Below are 13727 nucleotides of genomic sequence, written 5' to 3'. Positions count from 1 at the left end.
GAGCACACAAGACAGGAGACTATCAAAATAAATAACTAATACTGAGGCCAGACAGAGGCAGTAGATGGACAACAAACTTATAATTAACATAAAGCAGTGAAGAAACCAAAGTCCCAGATTCAATAAAACCATAAACAGAAGTTAAACATAAACACAAGGCTGTGGAGCTATGGGAACATAAATCCCCAAAACACAGAACGAACCTGAAGAAAGCATGAAAACAAGAAGATATACGAAATATAGAACCATAATAAAAATAAATACAAGAGTAGAGAAAACCTAAAGATCCCCAAAACTCAAACCACTGAGCCAAAGATCTTAATTTACAAATATTTTGGAAGAAAAACAAATCAACTGATAGTATTTTTACATGTATGTCAAAAATCTCTATTTATGTGTCACATAAACATTAAATACTACATACAGACTTCAGCTTCTCAGCTTCCTTCTTTGACTGCCACTCAACCATTTCTTATCTGGCCAGTAACAGGAATTGTCAGGAAGCCCTGCCCTCTTTTGAAATGAGGAAGCAACTTGTTTTTCTCTCTGCTGAGGATGCACGGATGAAAGACGACACTTTATCGCAAAATTCAAGACTTCCCAGTGAGGAAAGACTGCAATAGTACCACAGGGAATACTGTGAATACTGTCATTGGCAATGTACTGTACCTGCTGCTAGGAGGCTCGTAAGGAAAGTGAAAGTAACTTGACAGTATAGAGAGGAACTAACTGCAACATGGCGTCTAAATTACAGGAAGATCTGTCGTGTCCCGTCTGCAAAGATATATTTAAAGATCCAGTCATCCTGTCATGTAAGCACAGCTTCTGTAATGACTGTTTACAGAAATACTGGGCAAACAAAAATGATTTGGGGTGTCCGGTCTGCAAGAGGAAGTCTTCAAAGGAGTGTCCACCTGTTTATTTTGAGCTGAAGAAGCGTTGTGAGGCTTTCTTACAGGAGCGAGCCTCTGAGCCCGTCTGCAGTCTGCACTCTGAGAAACTCAGCATCTTCTGTGTGGATGAGCAGCTGCTACTGTGCAGATACTGCACAGATCAAGAAGCTCACAGAAACCACCGTTTCCAGTCTGTTGATGAAGCATCTCAGGACCACAAGAAAAAACTTGAGGATTCATTAAAACCCCTGAAAAAGAAAATGAGGGCCATCCGTGAGGTTAAAGGGAAATGTGATCAAACCGCAGAGCATATTAGAGCTCAGGCTGAAAGCACAGCGAGGAGCATTAAGGAGCACTTCCAGAAGCTTCACCAGTTTCTAGAAGAGGAGGAGGCAGCCAGGTTGGTTGCACTGAGGGAGGAAGAGGAGCAGAAGAGTCAAGTGATGAAGGAGAAGATTGGGGCTCTGAGCAGAGAGATAACAGCACTTTACCGCACCATTAAAGATACAGAAAATGAGCTGAGAGCTGGTAATGTCTCATTTCTGCAGAACTACAGAGCTGCAGTGGAACGAGTTCAGCAGCAACCTCTTCCTGATGATGCAGAGCTTGCCTCGGGAGCACAGGTAGATGTGGCCCAGCATGTGGGCAACCTAAGCTTCAATGTGTGGGTCAAGATGAAGGAGATGGTTTCCTACTGTCCTGTGATCCTGGATCCAAACACTGCTCATCCAGGCGTAATCCTGTCTGAAGATCTGACCAGTGTGAGGCAGGGAGAGCAAACCCAGGAGCTTCCTGACAATCCAGAGAGGATTGATCACTTCTTCTCCGTTGTCAGCTCCGAGGGCTTTGACTCGGGCTCTCACAGCTGGGAGGTGGAGGTTGGGGACAATACGGCCTTCGTGCTGGGAGTGTTAACAGACTCATTTCAGAGGAAAGGAGTCATTTGGCCTGCACTGTGGAGGCTGATGTTCTGTGGTGGTGAATACAAAATACTGTCGCCATTAGACCCGGGGTCAGACGTGCAAGTGACGAGGAACCCGAAGAGAATCAGACTTCAGCTGGACTTTGACAGAGGAGAGCTGTCATTTTATGACTCTGACACAGACACACACATACACACCTTCACACACAGCTTCACTGACAGGCTGTTTCCATACATTAGCACCTGGTGTGACGTCCCAATAAAGATAGTGGCACTGAAGATCTCTGTAACAGTGGACGGTTCGTTGTAAAATGCCATGTGCGCTGATGAACAAGGCTAAAAAATTTTGGCTGCCAAAGCTAGAACCTGTTAAAACTACAAGTTTTTACTTTTTCACCTCTTCTGTCATCTGCGTTTCATTTTGCAATGCACAAAAATGCAGTCAATATTTAATAAACCGATAATTAGGTAAAGAGGTGCATGGTAACCTAATATTAACCCTGACACTTGTCTTAAATGGCTTGCTGGTGACCTAGATGGTGAAAGAAGTGTAACTTTAAAGTATTTATTTGTCATTTTGTAGTTTCTGTAACGTTATTAAAAACACACCTGCACACTTTGTTTTTTGTTGAGTCCCTTACACTGATGTAAATCCAGGTAACACAGAAGATTGGAGTTTGTACGTGCTTTGTTTCTAGGGGCCACCGTAAATATACTTTTATTTATTCACTCCACATGAAATGTAATAAATAAACTATAAAATACAAAAACCATCTACACACGTCGCCTTCACACACTTCTCCGCAACTTCAGGACGGAGCTCCATGTAACGCCGATACAACCTCCACTGTGAGGAGAGGTTACCGAAGGCACACTCCACTACCAGCTGGGCCCTGGAGAGGCGATAGTTGAAGATCCTCTTCTCTAATGGGAGGAGGCGTCCAGGGAAAGGCCTCATGATCTCCCGCCGCAGCGGGAACGCTTCATCAGCCACAAAGACATGGGGATGGGCTCCACGGTCTTCTCCACCAGGTAGAGGCTGGTCAGGAGACAGATGGAGAGTCCCAGCCCAAAGAGCCTGACCAAAGGTGGAGTTGGCCAGAATACCTTCCATATCCCCCAACATCAATGACGCGGAAGCGATACCCTGCATCCACAAATGCAAGGAGAACAATTGAAAAAGTTCCCTTGTATTTGTGGAACATGGATCCTGAGTTGGGGGGGTGCCTTCATCTGGACGTGCTTCCCATCCAGAGCTCCACAGCAGAGAGGGAAGTTCCAGTGCTCCTGGAATCCCTCTGCGATGGACCGCCAGTCTTCAGTTGAAAGTACAGCCATGAAGTCGCCCACTAGACAGTCCCAGATGGTCGTTGCTACCTGGGGGGTGATCTGGCACACCGTGGACACACCGACTCTGAAACTGAATGCGATGGTCCTAAAGGAGTCCCTGGTGGCACATATATATATTACATAATATATATTAGATATAATATAAAACAGTCAGTTGTGTTTTGTTTTAACTTTACGATGTCCTAATTTGATTGGTAGCAACTTTTACCACTACAGTGTGCCAATCACTCATAATTCCTAAACATGTCAATCAGGTAGGAACGAAGTAAGACATTAATAGAAATAAAGAGTTGGATGTTGACATGCAGCTTCTCAAGCCCATCCTACTCGGCTGTTCAAAGAATCCTACCTACGTCCCGTAGGTAGGATTCTTCGGAGCACCCTTCCCTGAATTTGGACACAGCATATAAATTAACTCTAAATCATGAAATCCTTTTATTCATTGAACTCTTACAACTGTAAATGAAGTACCTTGGTAACCAAGCATATGATTTTTAAACCTTTTATCAACTTTATATATTTTAACCACTTTTATAACCATGAACTTTTCCCCCCGTTTTCCTTTATACTCTAAACCTGAATAATTTCGGACAATGCTACACTCCGGACATTCTTTCACCATGTTAAATTTACTCTTTCACAAGAGTTGAAATTCCAGAGTTAAATTGACTCTAAATTGAGTCAGGATTTAACACTGACCAACACTGGGTAGTGTTATATGAGATTAACACTACAGGCTAAATTACGCCGTAAAGAGCATTATTTATACATTTAAGTATGCATATTTTACTCTAGTTAATTGATAAATAAACTCAGAATTAGAATGCATATGAAATATATAATTCCCTTTTTTTGGATTGTAACTTGTTGTTTGTGAAGGTTCTCAGTCATCCAGGTCAGCGTAGTCTAAGGAGCTTGGGGAAAAAAAGCGTCTGGACTTCTTTAAGATGCTTGAAGACGTTTCACCTCTCATCCGAGAAGCTTCTTCAGTTCTAGGGTCCCCCCAAGACGGACAATGGACCCCCTAATTATCCTCTACCTAATCACACGAGCCAAGGTGTGAAAGACTGCTGATTTTGCTGTGTGCGTAGCAGCAAAGAAAACAAGAATGATGAGCGAATCTGGACTCTGATAACGTCTTGCTCTGCTCTCTGTGTCAATGACGCCTCACATTGAATTTGTGAACAAGGTTTTCAATTTTAGCCACTTTGATTTAAATTTTGCGTAAATAAATCCATATGAGAGTTTTAATTTTAATGCACACTTTTAACCAAAACAACAGAAACTAACACAAACACCACTTAACAAAAAGCTGGCACAATAAAAGGTGATGGACTAACGTCAGTCATTGTGAGGATTATGTGTAACAGGACAAAGAAAATCCCTAAAAATACTTCATTTTTTAGATTTATGTTGTAGTTATGTTGTTATTAATTTTTTACTGAAATACTGGCAACATTTCATACCTCTATAAGCTACTGAAGTAGAGTGTTGTATTTCAACAAGCTTATTGAATTATAATATTATAGTTTTGTGTCAAGACTATTAATTTTTATAATCTTCTACTTAATTACAAATCCAGAACTAATTAAACCAGGATCTGAAAAAAAAAGTAATTTTGCTCAAAGATCCAAACTTTAGCTTTTGTTTAGGATTTACAGTCTAGCAAACAGAGCTTAGATGTAGCTCATCTCAACATTAAGATTCTCTTTCCATTCTTAACCTCATTTAATCCATCTAAAATTGGACAGAAAGCAGCATTTATCTATTACGTCAATTTTTTTATCCACCATCTTAGTCAACAGTGTATTTCCTTCTCATTGCTCTCACAGCAGCATTTAAGGCACACAATGGATCATCATCATCTTTAGCTATGGTGAACAGGAGGAAATCCTCAGAGAACATGAAACAGCACAGCCGACACATTCACTGAAGGCTGGTGGTAATTACTCAACTCACCAGTGAGTGCTAATCATGTGTTCCTGTCAATATTAATCACATGATCATTGTATAAAACTCATTCATTGCTAAAACTCAGTCAGTCGTGGGCTTTTTCTGCTTTATGGCTCCACACTGGTTTGCGTTTCTCTATGAAGGCGCGGATCCCCTCCTGCCCGTCTCTGAGAGCCAGGTTGTCGACCATCACCTTTGATGCGGTGGCATACGCAGCATCGCGACCTTGAGCCATTTGTCTTAGGAAGGAAACATACAGAAACAAACACCACATATTTTAATTTATATTTAATTGTGTTGTGGTTTGCAGTGTTTTGTGTTGTTTCACTTTAAATTTGTTTAAAAGGAAAAAGCTGAAAATTTAAATAGTTAAAAGTTAAAATGTAGATAGTTGGTTTTTGTATTATGATTTATTTATTACATTTTATGTGGAGTGAATAAATAAAAGTATATTTACGGTGGCCCCTAAAGACAAAACACGTACGACCGGATTTGGTGTGTGGTAGTAACAGGTAAATGAACATTTTTTTAATTATTTGAATATATATGAGTGCTTGTGTATAAATACACAAACAATATACATATGCTTTCAATTGTGTAATGTGATCTAGGTAGCTCTGTTTTGAAAGGTCAGCAATGTGTTTTGGAGTTTGTACGTGCTTTGTCTGTAGGGGCCACAGTATATATTTATATAGAAACATATATAAATAAAACTTCTTTTTTTACATTAGTAATTCCTTTTGTGCATAATTTCATATTATTGTTAATAATAAATTAATTACAGCAACAAAACAACCTGAAGAGCCGGTTGGGAGCCGAAAGAGCCGGCTCTTATTAGTGAGCTGAACCGAAAGAGCCGGTTCTCTAAAAAGAGCCGGAAATCCCATCACTAATTCCTATGAAATTATTGCCATGGAAACCGTCTGTGAGTTTACACACTGTAAATTCTCACCTTTGGAAAGTGGCCTTTCCGAGGGCTACAACAGGTCGGCTAGCTTTACAGATACGCTGGGCGATGGCTAATGTTTCCTCTTCCAACTGCTCCTCCGGCACCACTTTACTGACCAGACCGTGGAGCAAAGCATCATGGGCTGAGATGGGAGTTCCTGTGAACAACATCTCCATAGCAACCTGTTTAAAAGAAGGAAAGGAAGGTGTGTATTGATTAGAGCTAAATACTAGAATACTAAGGATGTTTGTTCACAATTGAGTAGATCCAAAGAGAGACAACATGTTCTGAACACGTGTCCTCTTAGAAGAATCAAAATCCAAAAGTGATATTGACTTCAAGTGATTCAGAGCTGAATGACAGATTGATAAACTCCAGAGAACAGCGTCCTGTTTTTCATGAGTGCCTCATAGAAAACAGGGTTTAACTGAGAACTTTTCTGTTGAATAATTTTCATGATGTTCATTTATAGACCAAGCTAAGACAGGGTGTAAATAAAGATTTAAAAAAGGACCTCGTGTACCTTTAATTTACTCGTAGTGACTGTAATTACTCAAACCTTCAAAACACAAAACAAAAATGTTAAAATTGATTATTAATGAGAATAAACAAAAAACAGCCTTTAAAAAGCAGACGTTTTTTAAATGACTTCGGTTTATGATCATTTCTGATTTTATCTTGATCTTTCGCATAATGTCATGTGAATAACGAACTTTTCTAAGTCCTAACAAGAAGAAAATCTAAAAGTTTCCATCGAATGAAACTATAAAACCAAAAATAATTGGAGGAGCGCCTCACCTTCCTCGGCACCGCTCTGCCAATGGCCACCGCCGGCGTCGAGCAGAACAGACCCACGCTGACACCCGGAGTAGCAAAGGTGGACTTCTCCGTCACCACAGCGATGTCACAACTGGCAACAAGCTGGCATCCGGCTGCTGTGGCAACACCGTTCACCATGGCGATCACTGGAACAGGTATGTCTTGTATCAGCGTCATCACCTGCAGCACAGGGCGCAAATCATAATATTTAAAACGTTTTTCCTTCATATTTATATTTATGTGGAGATCTGATGTTTCCATCATTTGGGACTTTTAGTGATTTCTTTGAATTGTTCTAAGGAGAATAATGGATTTACACAAGTTGCGAAATTCAGCTCAAAGCTCAAAATAACCATGACATTCATGCCCACGATGAATGGACGGAAACTTGTGACCAGAACTGTACCTGAGTGTCTGTAACAAAGCAAACAGTACAGTGATTTGTCAGCATGTAAGCTGCAGTCACAGTAAAAACACAAAACAAACAAACCAAAGAAGCTGAGGTGGATAGATCGATCTTTGACAGGGCAATCAGTGGTTTTGATAACAAAGTCCACCTTATATATAAAGTTTGTCTCTTTTTCATGTTATTTTAAATTAAGCAAATTTGGCTTTTTGGTCACATAAACTGTCTGAAAACATCTGTTTTTATTTTGCAGTCGTTTCAATATGCATGGCATGATTCATTACATTTTAATTCACAAAATTATCAATAAACGTCTCAGTGAATGACAAGACAAGAAGACAGAGAAACACTAACTGACCTCTGAGCAGGTATGAAACACCTTTGTGTGATATTCTCGACCCTGAGCAGATGTCAGCTCCTTCAGGTCGTGTCCAGAGGAAAACACTGGACCTTTGGCTGAAATACACATAACAAGGTCAGACTGGCATTTGGCTTTCTCTCTGTCACACACGTAATAGACAAACACCAACCTGATAGGATGACAACTCTGAGATCCTCGCTGTCAACATCAGCTAAGATGTTCTCTCGGAGAGACTCGAGCATGGACAGAGACAAAGCATTCCTCTTCTTGGGGTTGTTTAGTATTATTCTCCTGAAGACAAGAAGAAATTTTTAAAAAATATATATTTCTTTAACATATTTCAGAACAATTTTCACCAAGGTTACAGAAATCATCTTTAAAATGATTCTGTAATATAGGCGTCTGCCACCTTTTTTCCTTTCTTTTATTTCCCATCTTTGATTTCGCTGAAGGTGATGAGGTAGAGTGTCGTAAATAGATATTTGCCCTTTTCCTGATTTCTTAATTTTTGAACATTTGTCACACTTAAATGTTTCAGATAATCAAATAAATTATAATTTTAGAGAAAGGTCTGAATAGCAGCAGACCTGCTGAATGGAGAAATCACTTAAATAGAGCCTGATGACCATGATCTAAAGAAACAGCTGAGAAACAAAGTCACTGCACCAATGGTGGCACAACCAGTTATTAGGTTTAGGACACAAATACATTTTCACACAGGACCAGGTACGTTTGGAGAACTTCTTTTCCTTAATACATGAAAACATAATGTAAAAACTTCATTTTGTGTTGACATCATAGTGGGTGAAGACAGGAGAAAAACAGAAAAAAATGGTCTGGACAGACAGACAGTATAATGTTCACGTTGTTGCTCATGAAATTCAGATTTCGAGCTTTTGTGCATTTAAATTAAACCAGTAACCTGAAAACATGTTCCCCATTGTTTCCAATTCAGAATAGCAGACATTTTAACCGCTTTTCACTGACGTAATATTCATCCCGAGTGTACTTTGTGTGTACGTGTTGGTCTGACACACAAACTGAGGCACTGTACGGATCACTACAACAAACTGCTGTTGTGAAAGTCTTGCTCCATAATTGTTGTGCATCTGTATAAGGGACCAGATACGGTAACTAGCTGCACCTTATTCCGTCGCTTTGCTGCTTCAGTGTCAGCGGCTCCGCTTCGCTCTGCGAGTAGAAACGAGCACCGGACAGCAGCGCGGTTTTCCTGCCTAGCTGAAGCACACCGAGGCATGTACACAGTACGCTCCGTGCCATCTTGCCCGTGGCCGCTTCGTCTTCACGCTCACTTCCGGTGTTCTGAGAATCCATCCCACCTGACAAACCATCCTACCCGTTGTTTCTACGCATGCGCACAACACGAAATTCACAGTGTTGCCAACTTAGCAACTTTGTCACTATATTTAGCGAGTTTTCAGACCCCCTTAGCGACTTTTTTTCTAAAGAGCGACTAGCGACAAATGTTCCACGATGTGGAAGAGACATAAAGTAACCCTAAAGTAACCCTAACCCTCTCCAACAGCGTAGGTTACAATTACATCAGCATGACCAATTATGCAAATTAGGCGATGATGTCATTTTTATTATTATTAGTCCTTTATTTATCCAGGTAAAAATCTCATTGAGATTAAAAATCTCATTTTCAAGTGAGACCTGGCATCATGGCAACAAAAGTCAAAATACACATACCACATAAGTATATAACATTTAAAACAAATACAATATCCCATACCAACATGTGTAAAATATACAATAACAGATCAAATTACATTAAAAACAATCACACTGAGTGAAAGAGTTATTCTCTCGTTCCTTTAAGACAGACTTAAACTCTCCCAAGGTAACCAATTCTGATCATTTCAGTTCCTTCTGCAGATTATTCCAGGAAGCAGGGGCAGCGTATTAAAAAGACTTTTTCCCCAATTCTGTTCTGATTTTTGCGACAATCAATTGTATGATATTGTGAGAACAAAGGCTGTATTGGTTGTGGTTTTTATACATATAAACAGATAAATAAGATGGAACCAGCCCAAGGAGAGATTTATAGATAAAGATCAACCAATGGGAGAGTCTGTGAATATGTAAAGATGGACATTTAGCAGCAGCATACAAAGAACAATGATGTACACGATTTCCATAGCCAGTAATAAAACGTAAAGCACAATGGTACACAGTATCCAACCTCTTTAGGTAGTGGGTAGGTGCATTCATAAAAAGCAGGTCACCATAATCCAATAAAGGTAAAAAAGTTGCATGAATCAAGTGTTTTCTCACTTGGAGGGAGAAACAGGATTGATTTCTAAAAAAGTAACCTAGTTTTAGTTTTAACTTCGACACAAGCCTTTGAATGTGAGTTTTAAATGACAAATTCTGATCTATAATGATCCCCTAGATACTTGTAAGATGTGACCATTTCAATTTCAGTTCCTTGAATTCTTTTAATCTTAGGAGACGTAGCTTACAATTCTTTGCCATTTGAGAATAACATGAACTTGGATTTCTCTGGATTTAACACCAACTTAAGTTGAGTTAAATGGGACTGAACTACATCAAAGGCAGACTGCAGAAATTGCAGGGTTTGTTCTACTGAAGGAGATAAACAATAAATAATTGTATCATCTGCATAAAGATGAAATGCTGCATTTGACAAATTATCACAAAGGTTGTTTATGTAAAGAGAAAATAGCAATGGCCCTAATATGGAGCCCTGTGGAACTCCTTTGGATACTGGGAGAAAAGAGGAAGAAGACCCAGCAGCATGGACACACTGTTTTCTTGCTGACAAGTAATTTGAAAACCAACTTACAGCATTTACAGATAGACCAATATTGTGTAGTCTATTTAATAAAATAGCATGGTCAACTGTATCAAAAGCCTTTGACAAGTCAAGAAAAAGAGCAGCACAGTATTTTTTGCAGTCCATTGAATCAACGATGTCATTAACCACTTTAACAGCAGCAGTTATTGTGCTGTGTTGTTTTCTGAATCCTGACTGATGTTGGGAAAGAACTGAATTTTTGTCCAAAAAGTCTTTCAGTTGTTCACTAATGAACTTTTCTAGAACGTTTGCTAGAACACACAATTTAGATATGAGCCTGTAGTTATTAACTGAAGGATCACCTCCTTTCAGCAAAGGGAGAACATAGGCAGATTTCCATATTACAGGGATCTCACTGTTCGAGAGGCTAAGATTAAAAATGTAAGTTATTGGTTCTGCTATAAAATCTGCAGCCAACTTAAGAAAATAGGGATCAAGTTGATCTGGTCCTGCAGATTTATTTAGATCCAACAGATTCAAAGCCCTGTGGACCTCAAAAACATTTAGCGGAGAAAAACTGAAGGGTTGGACCACAGATTCAGTTTGAGTGGTTGCAGAGAGAGCCTCTTGTTGATTAAGCTGTTTTAAATCTGGATATAAATAAATATCAAATAGAGATCCTGAAGAAACAAAAAGTTCATTAAAGCAGTTTAGAATGTCACATTTCTCTGTTAAAGTGCAGCAGTGTTTTACAACAAAAGTTGGCATTTCATTTGTAGTTATGTCCCAATAAGAAGATTTTATTATTTTCCAGAATCTTTTAGGATCGTTCAAATGTTTAGTAGTTTTTGAAAGATAGAATTCTGATTTGGCCTTTTTAATTAAGGAAGTTGAACGGTTTCTGAGCTGTCTAAAGATCAGCCAATCCGCTTCGGATGTAGTTTTTCTGGCCTGCCCAGGCAGCATCCCTTTTTTTGAGTAGACTGGAGAGCTGAGGAGAAAACCAAGGGTTGTTTCTACATTTTACTCTACATTTGCGCATGGGGGCATGTTTATTTATAACTTTGATAAAAGTGTCATAAAAATAATTCCATGCCAGCTCAAGATCAGTTATCAGGTAGATTCTATTCCAGTTATAGTCCCATAAATCATGAAAGAAAGCTTGCTCACAGAAATGCTTAAAATCTCGTTTAAAAACTATTTGTGGCCTTGATTTTGGGAGCACTGCTGACGTCGACTGAGAAAATTGTCAGGTGGTGGAAGGAATACTTCGAGGACCTCCTTAATCCCACTGACACGTCTTCCGAGGAGGAAGCAGAGTCTGGGGATGAGGGGAATGACCCGCCAATTTCCGGGGGCGAGGTCACTGAGGCAGTTAAACAACTCCTTGGTGGCAGAGCCCCTGGTGTTGATGAGGTCCGCCCCGAGTTCCTGAAGGCTCTGGACGTTGTAGGGCTGTCCTGGTTGACACGCCTCTGCAATGTTGCGTGGAGATCAGGGGCAGTACCCGTGGACTGGCAGACCGGGGTGGTGGTCCCCATCTTTAAGAAGGGGGACCGGAGGGTGTGTTCCAACTACAGGGGGATCACACTCCTCAGCCTCCCTGGGAAAGTCTATGCCAGGGTGCTGGAAAGGAGAGTTCGTCCGTTAGTCGAACCTCGGATACAGGAGGAACAATGCGGTTTGCGTCCTGGTCGCGGAACACTGGACCAGCTCTTTATCCTCTCCAGGATACTTGAGGGTGCATGGGAGTTTGCCCAACCAGTCTACATGTGTTTTGTGGACTTGGAGAAGGCATTCGACCGTGTCCCTCGGGGTGTCCTGTGGGAGGTGTTGCGGGAATATGGGGTCTGGCCCATTGCTACGGGCCATTCAATCCCTATACAACCGTTGCAAGAGCTTGGCTCGCATTGCCGGCAGTAAGTCGGACTCGTTCCCGGTGGGTGATGGGCTCCGCCAGGGCTGCCCTTTGTCTCCGGTTCTGTTCATAATTTTTATGGACAGAATTTCTAGGCGCAGCCAAGTGGCGGAGGGCTTTCGCTTTGGTGGCGTCAGAATCTCATCTCTGATTTTTGCAGATGATGTGGTTCTGTTGGCTTCATCGGGTGAGGGCCTCCAGCTCGCACTGGAACGGTTCGCAGCCGAGTGCGAAGCAGCGGGAATGAGGATCAGCACCTCCAAATCTGAGGCCATGGTTCTCAGCCGGAAAAGGGTGGAGTGCCCACTCCGGGTCAGGGATGAGTTCCTGCCCCAAGTGGAGGAGTTCAAGTATCTCAGGGTCTTGTTCGCGAGTGATGGGAGAAGGGAGCCGGAGATCGACAGACGGATTGGGGCTGCAGCTGCAGTAATGCGGACGCTGCACCGGTCCGTCGTGGTGAAGAGGGAGCTGAGTGTAAAAGCGAAGCTCTCAATTTACCGGTCGATCTACGTCCCTACCCTCACCTATGGCCACGAGCTGTGGGTAGTGACCGAAAGAACGAGATCGCGGATACAAGCGGCAGAAATGAGCTTCCTCCGAAGGGTGGCTGGCCTCTCCCTTAGAGATAGGGTGAGAAGTTCGGCCATCCGGGAGGGGCTCAGAGTAGAGCAGCTGCTGCTCCACATCGAAAGGAGCCAGCTGAGGTGGTTCGGGCATCTGACAAGGATGCCCCCTGGGCACCTCCTGGGTGAGGTGTTCCAGGCATGTCCCACCGGGAGGAGGCCCCAGGGCAAACCCAGGACACGCTGGAGAGATTATATCTCTCGGCTGGCCTGGGAACGCCTTGGTATTCCCCCGGATAAGCTGGAGGAGGTGGCTGGGGAGAGGGAGGTCTGGGCCTCTTTGCTTAGGCTGCTGCCCCCGTGACCCGGCCCCGGATAAAGCGGATGAAGATGGATGGATGGATGGATGGATGGATGGATGGATGGATGGATGGTTGGATTTTGGGAGCTTTGATTGTCTGAATACAGCTACCACACAGTGGTCACTGATATCATTTGCGAAAACCCCAGTGTGAGAATATTTATACGGCATATTAGTTAAAAATAAATCAATAAGTGATGACTTTTCTGGGCATTTAAGATTTGGACGAGTTGTGCTGTAAATTAGTTGTGTGAGATTATATGAATCACAGATGGATTTAAAACTGTGTGAGGCAGAGGACAACCAGTCCCAGGTGAAATCTCCGGCCAGCACAATTTCATTAAAATCTAAAGTAGATAGTTTTTCACTAAGTGAAAAGTTGGAGCTTGAGCGCAAGAAGTTCAGACTGTTTACAAACAGATACGATGAATCGACAGTAACATGGAATTT

General features: G+C 41.6%; 2 protein-coding genes across 2 annotated transcripts; one reads left to right on the top strand and one right to left on the bottom strand.

Annotated features, from left to right (window-relative positions):
• The first annotated feature begins 533 nt into the window (after nt 1-533).
• LOC147310076 (zinc-binding protein A33-like) lies at nt 534-2714 on the top strand. Its single transcript, XM_086269246.1, has one exon. It carries the CDS (start codon nt 737-739, stop codon nt 2123-2125), a length of 1389 nt encoding a protein of 462 aa, XP_086125372.1. The 5' UTR covers nt 534-736; the 3' UTR covers nt 2126-2714.
• A 1684-nt stretch (nt 2715-4398) lies between these two features.
• Nucleotides 4399-9000, bottom strand: echdc3 (enoyl CoA hydratase domain containing 3). Its single transcript, XM_086269768.1, has 6 exons — nt 8798-9000; nt 7823-7944; nt 7651-7748; nt 6866-7066; nt 6071-6249; nt 4399-5357 (listed from the first exon to the last, which is right to left on the bottom strand). Exons 1-6 carry the CDS (start codon nt 8986-8988, stop codon nt 5204-5206), a joined length of 945 nt encoding a protein of 314 aa, XP_086125894.1. The 5' UTR covers nt 8989-9000; the 3' UTR covers nt 4399-5203.
• Nucleotides 9001-13727: the final 4727 nt, after the last annotated feature.

This window comes from Aulonocara sp. 'chitande type north' Nkhata Bay, linkage group LG17 (assembly GCF_057382095.1).
Source record: "Aulonocara sp. 'chitande type north' Nkhata Bay isolate Kocher_YH1m ecotype deep benthic linkage group LG17, A_spYH_male_GT1.1, whole genome shotgun sequence".
Taxonomy (NCBI): Eukaryota; Metazoa; Chordata; class Actinopteri; order Cichliformes; family Cichlidae; genus Aulonocara; species Aulonocara sp. 'chitande type north' Nkhata Bay.
This window is presented reverse-complemented; position numbering and strand designations above follow the sequence as displayed.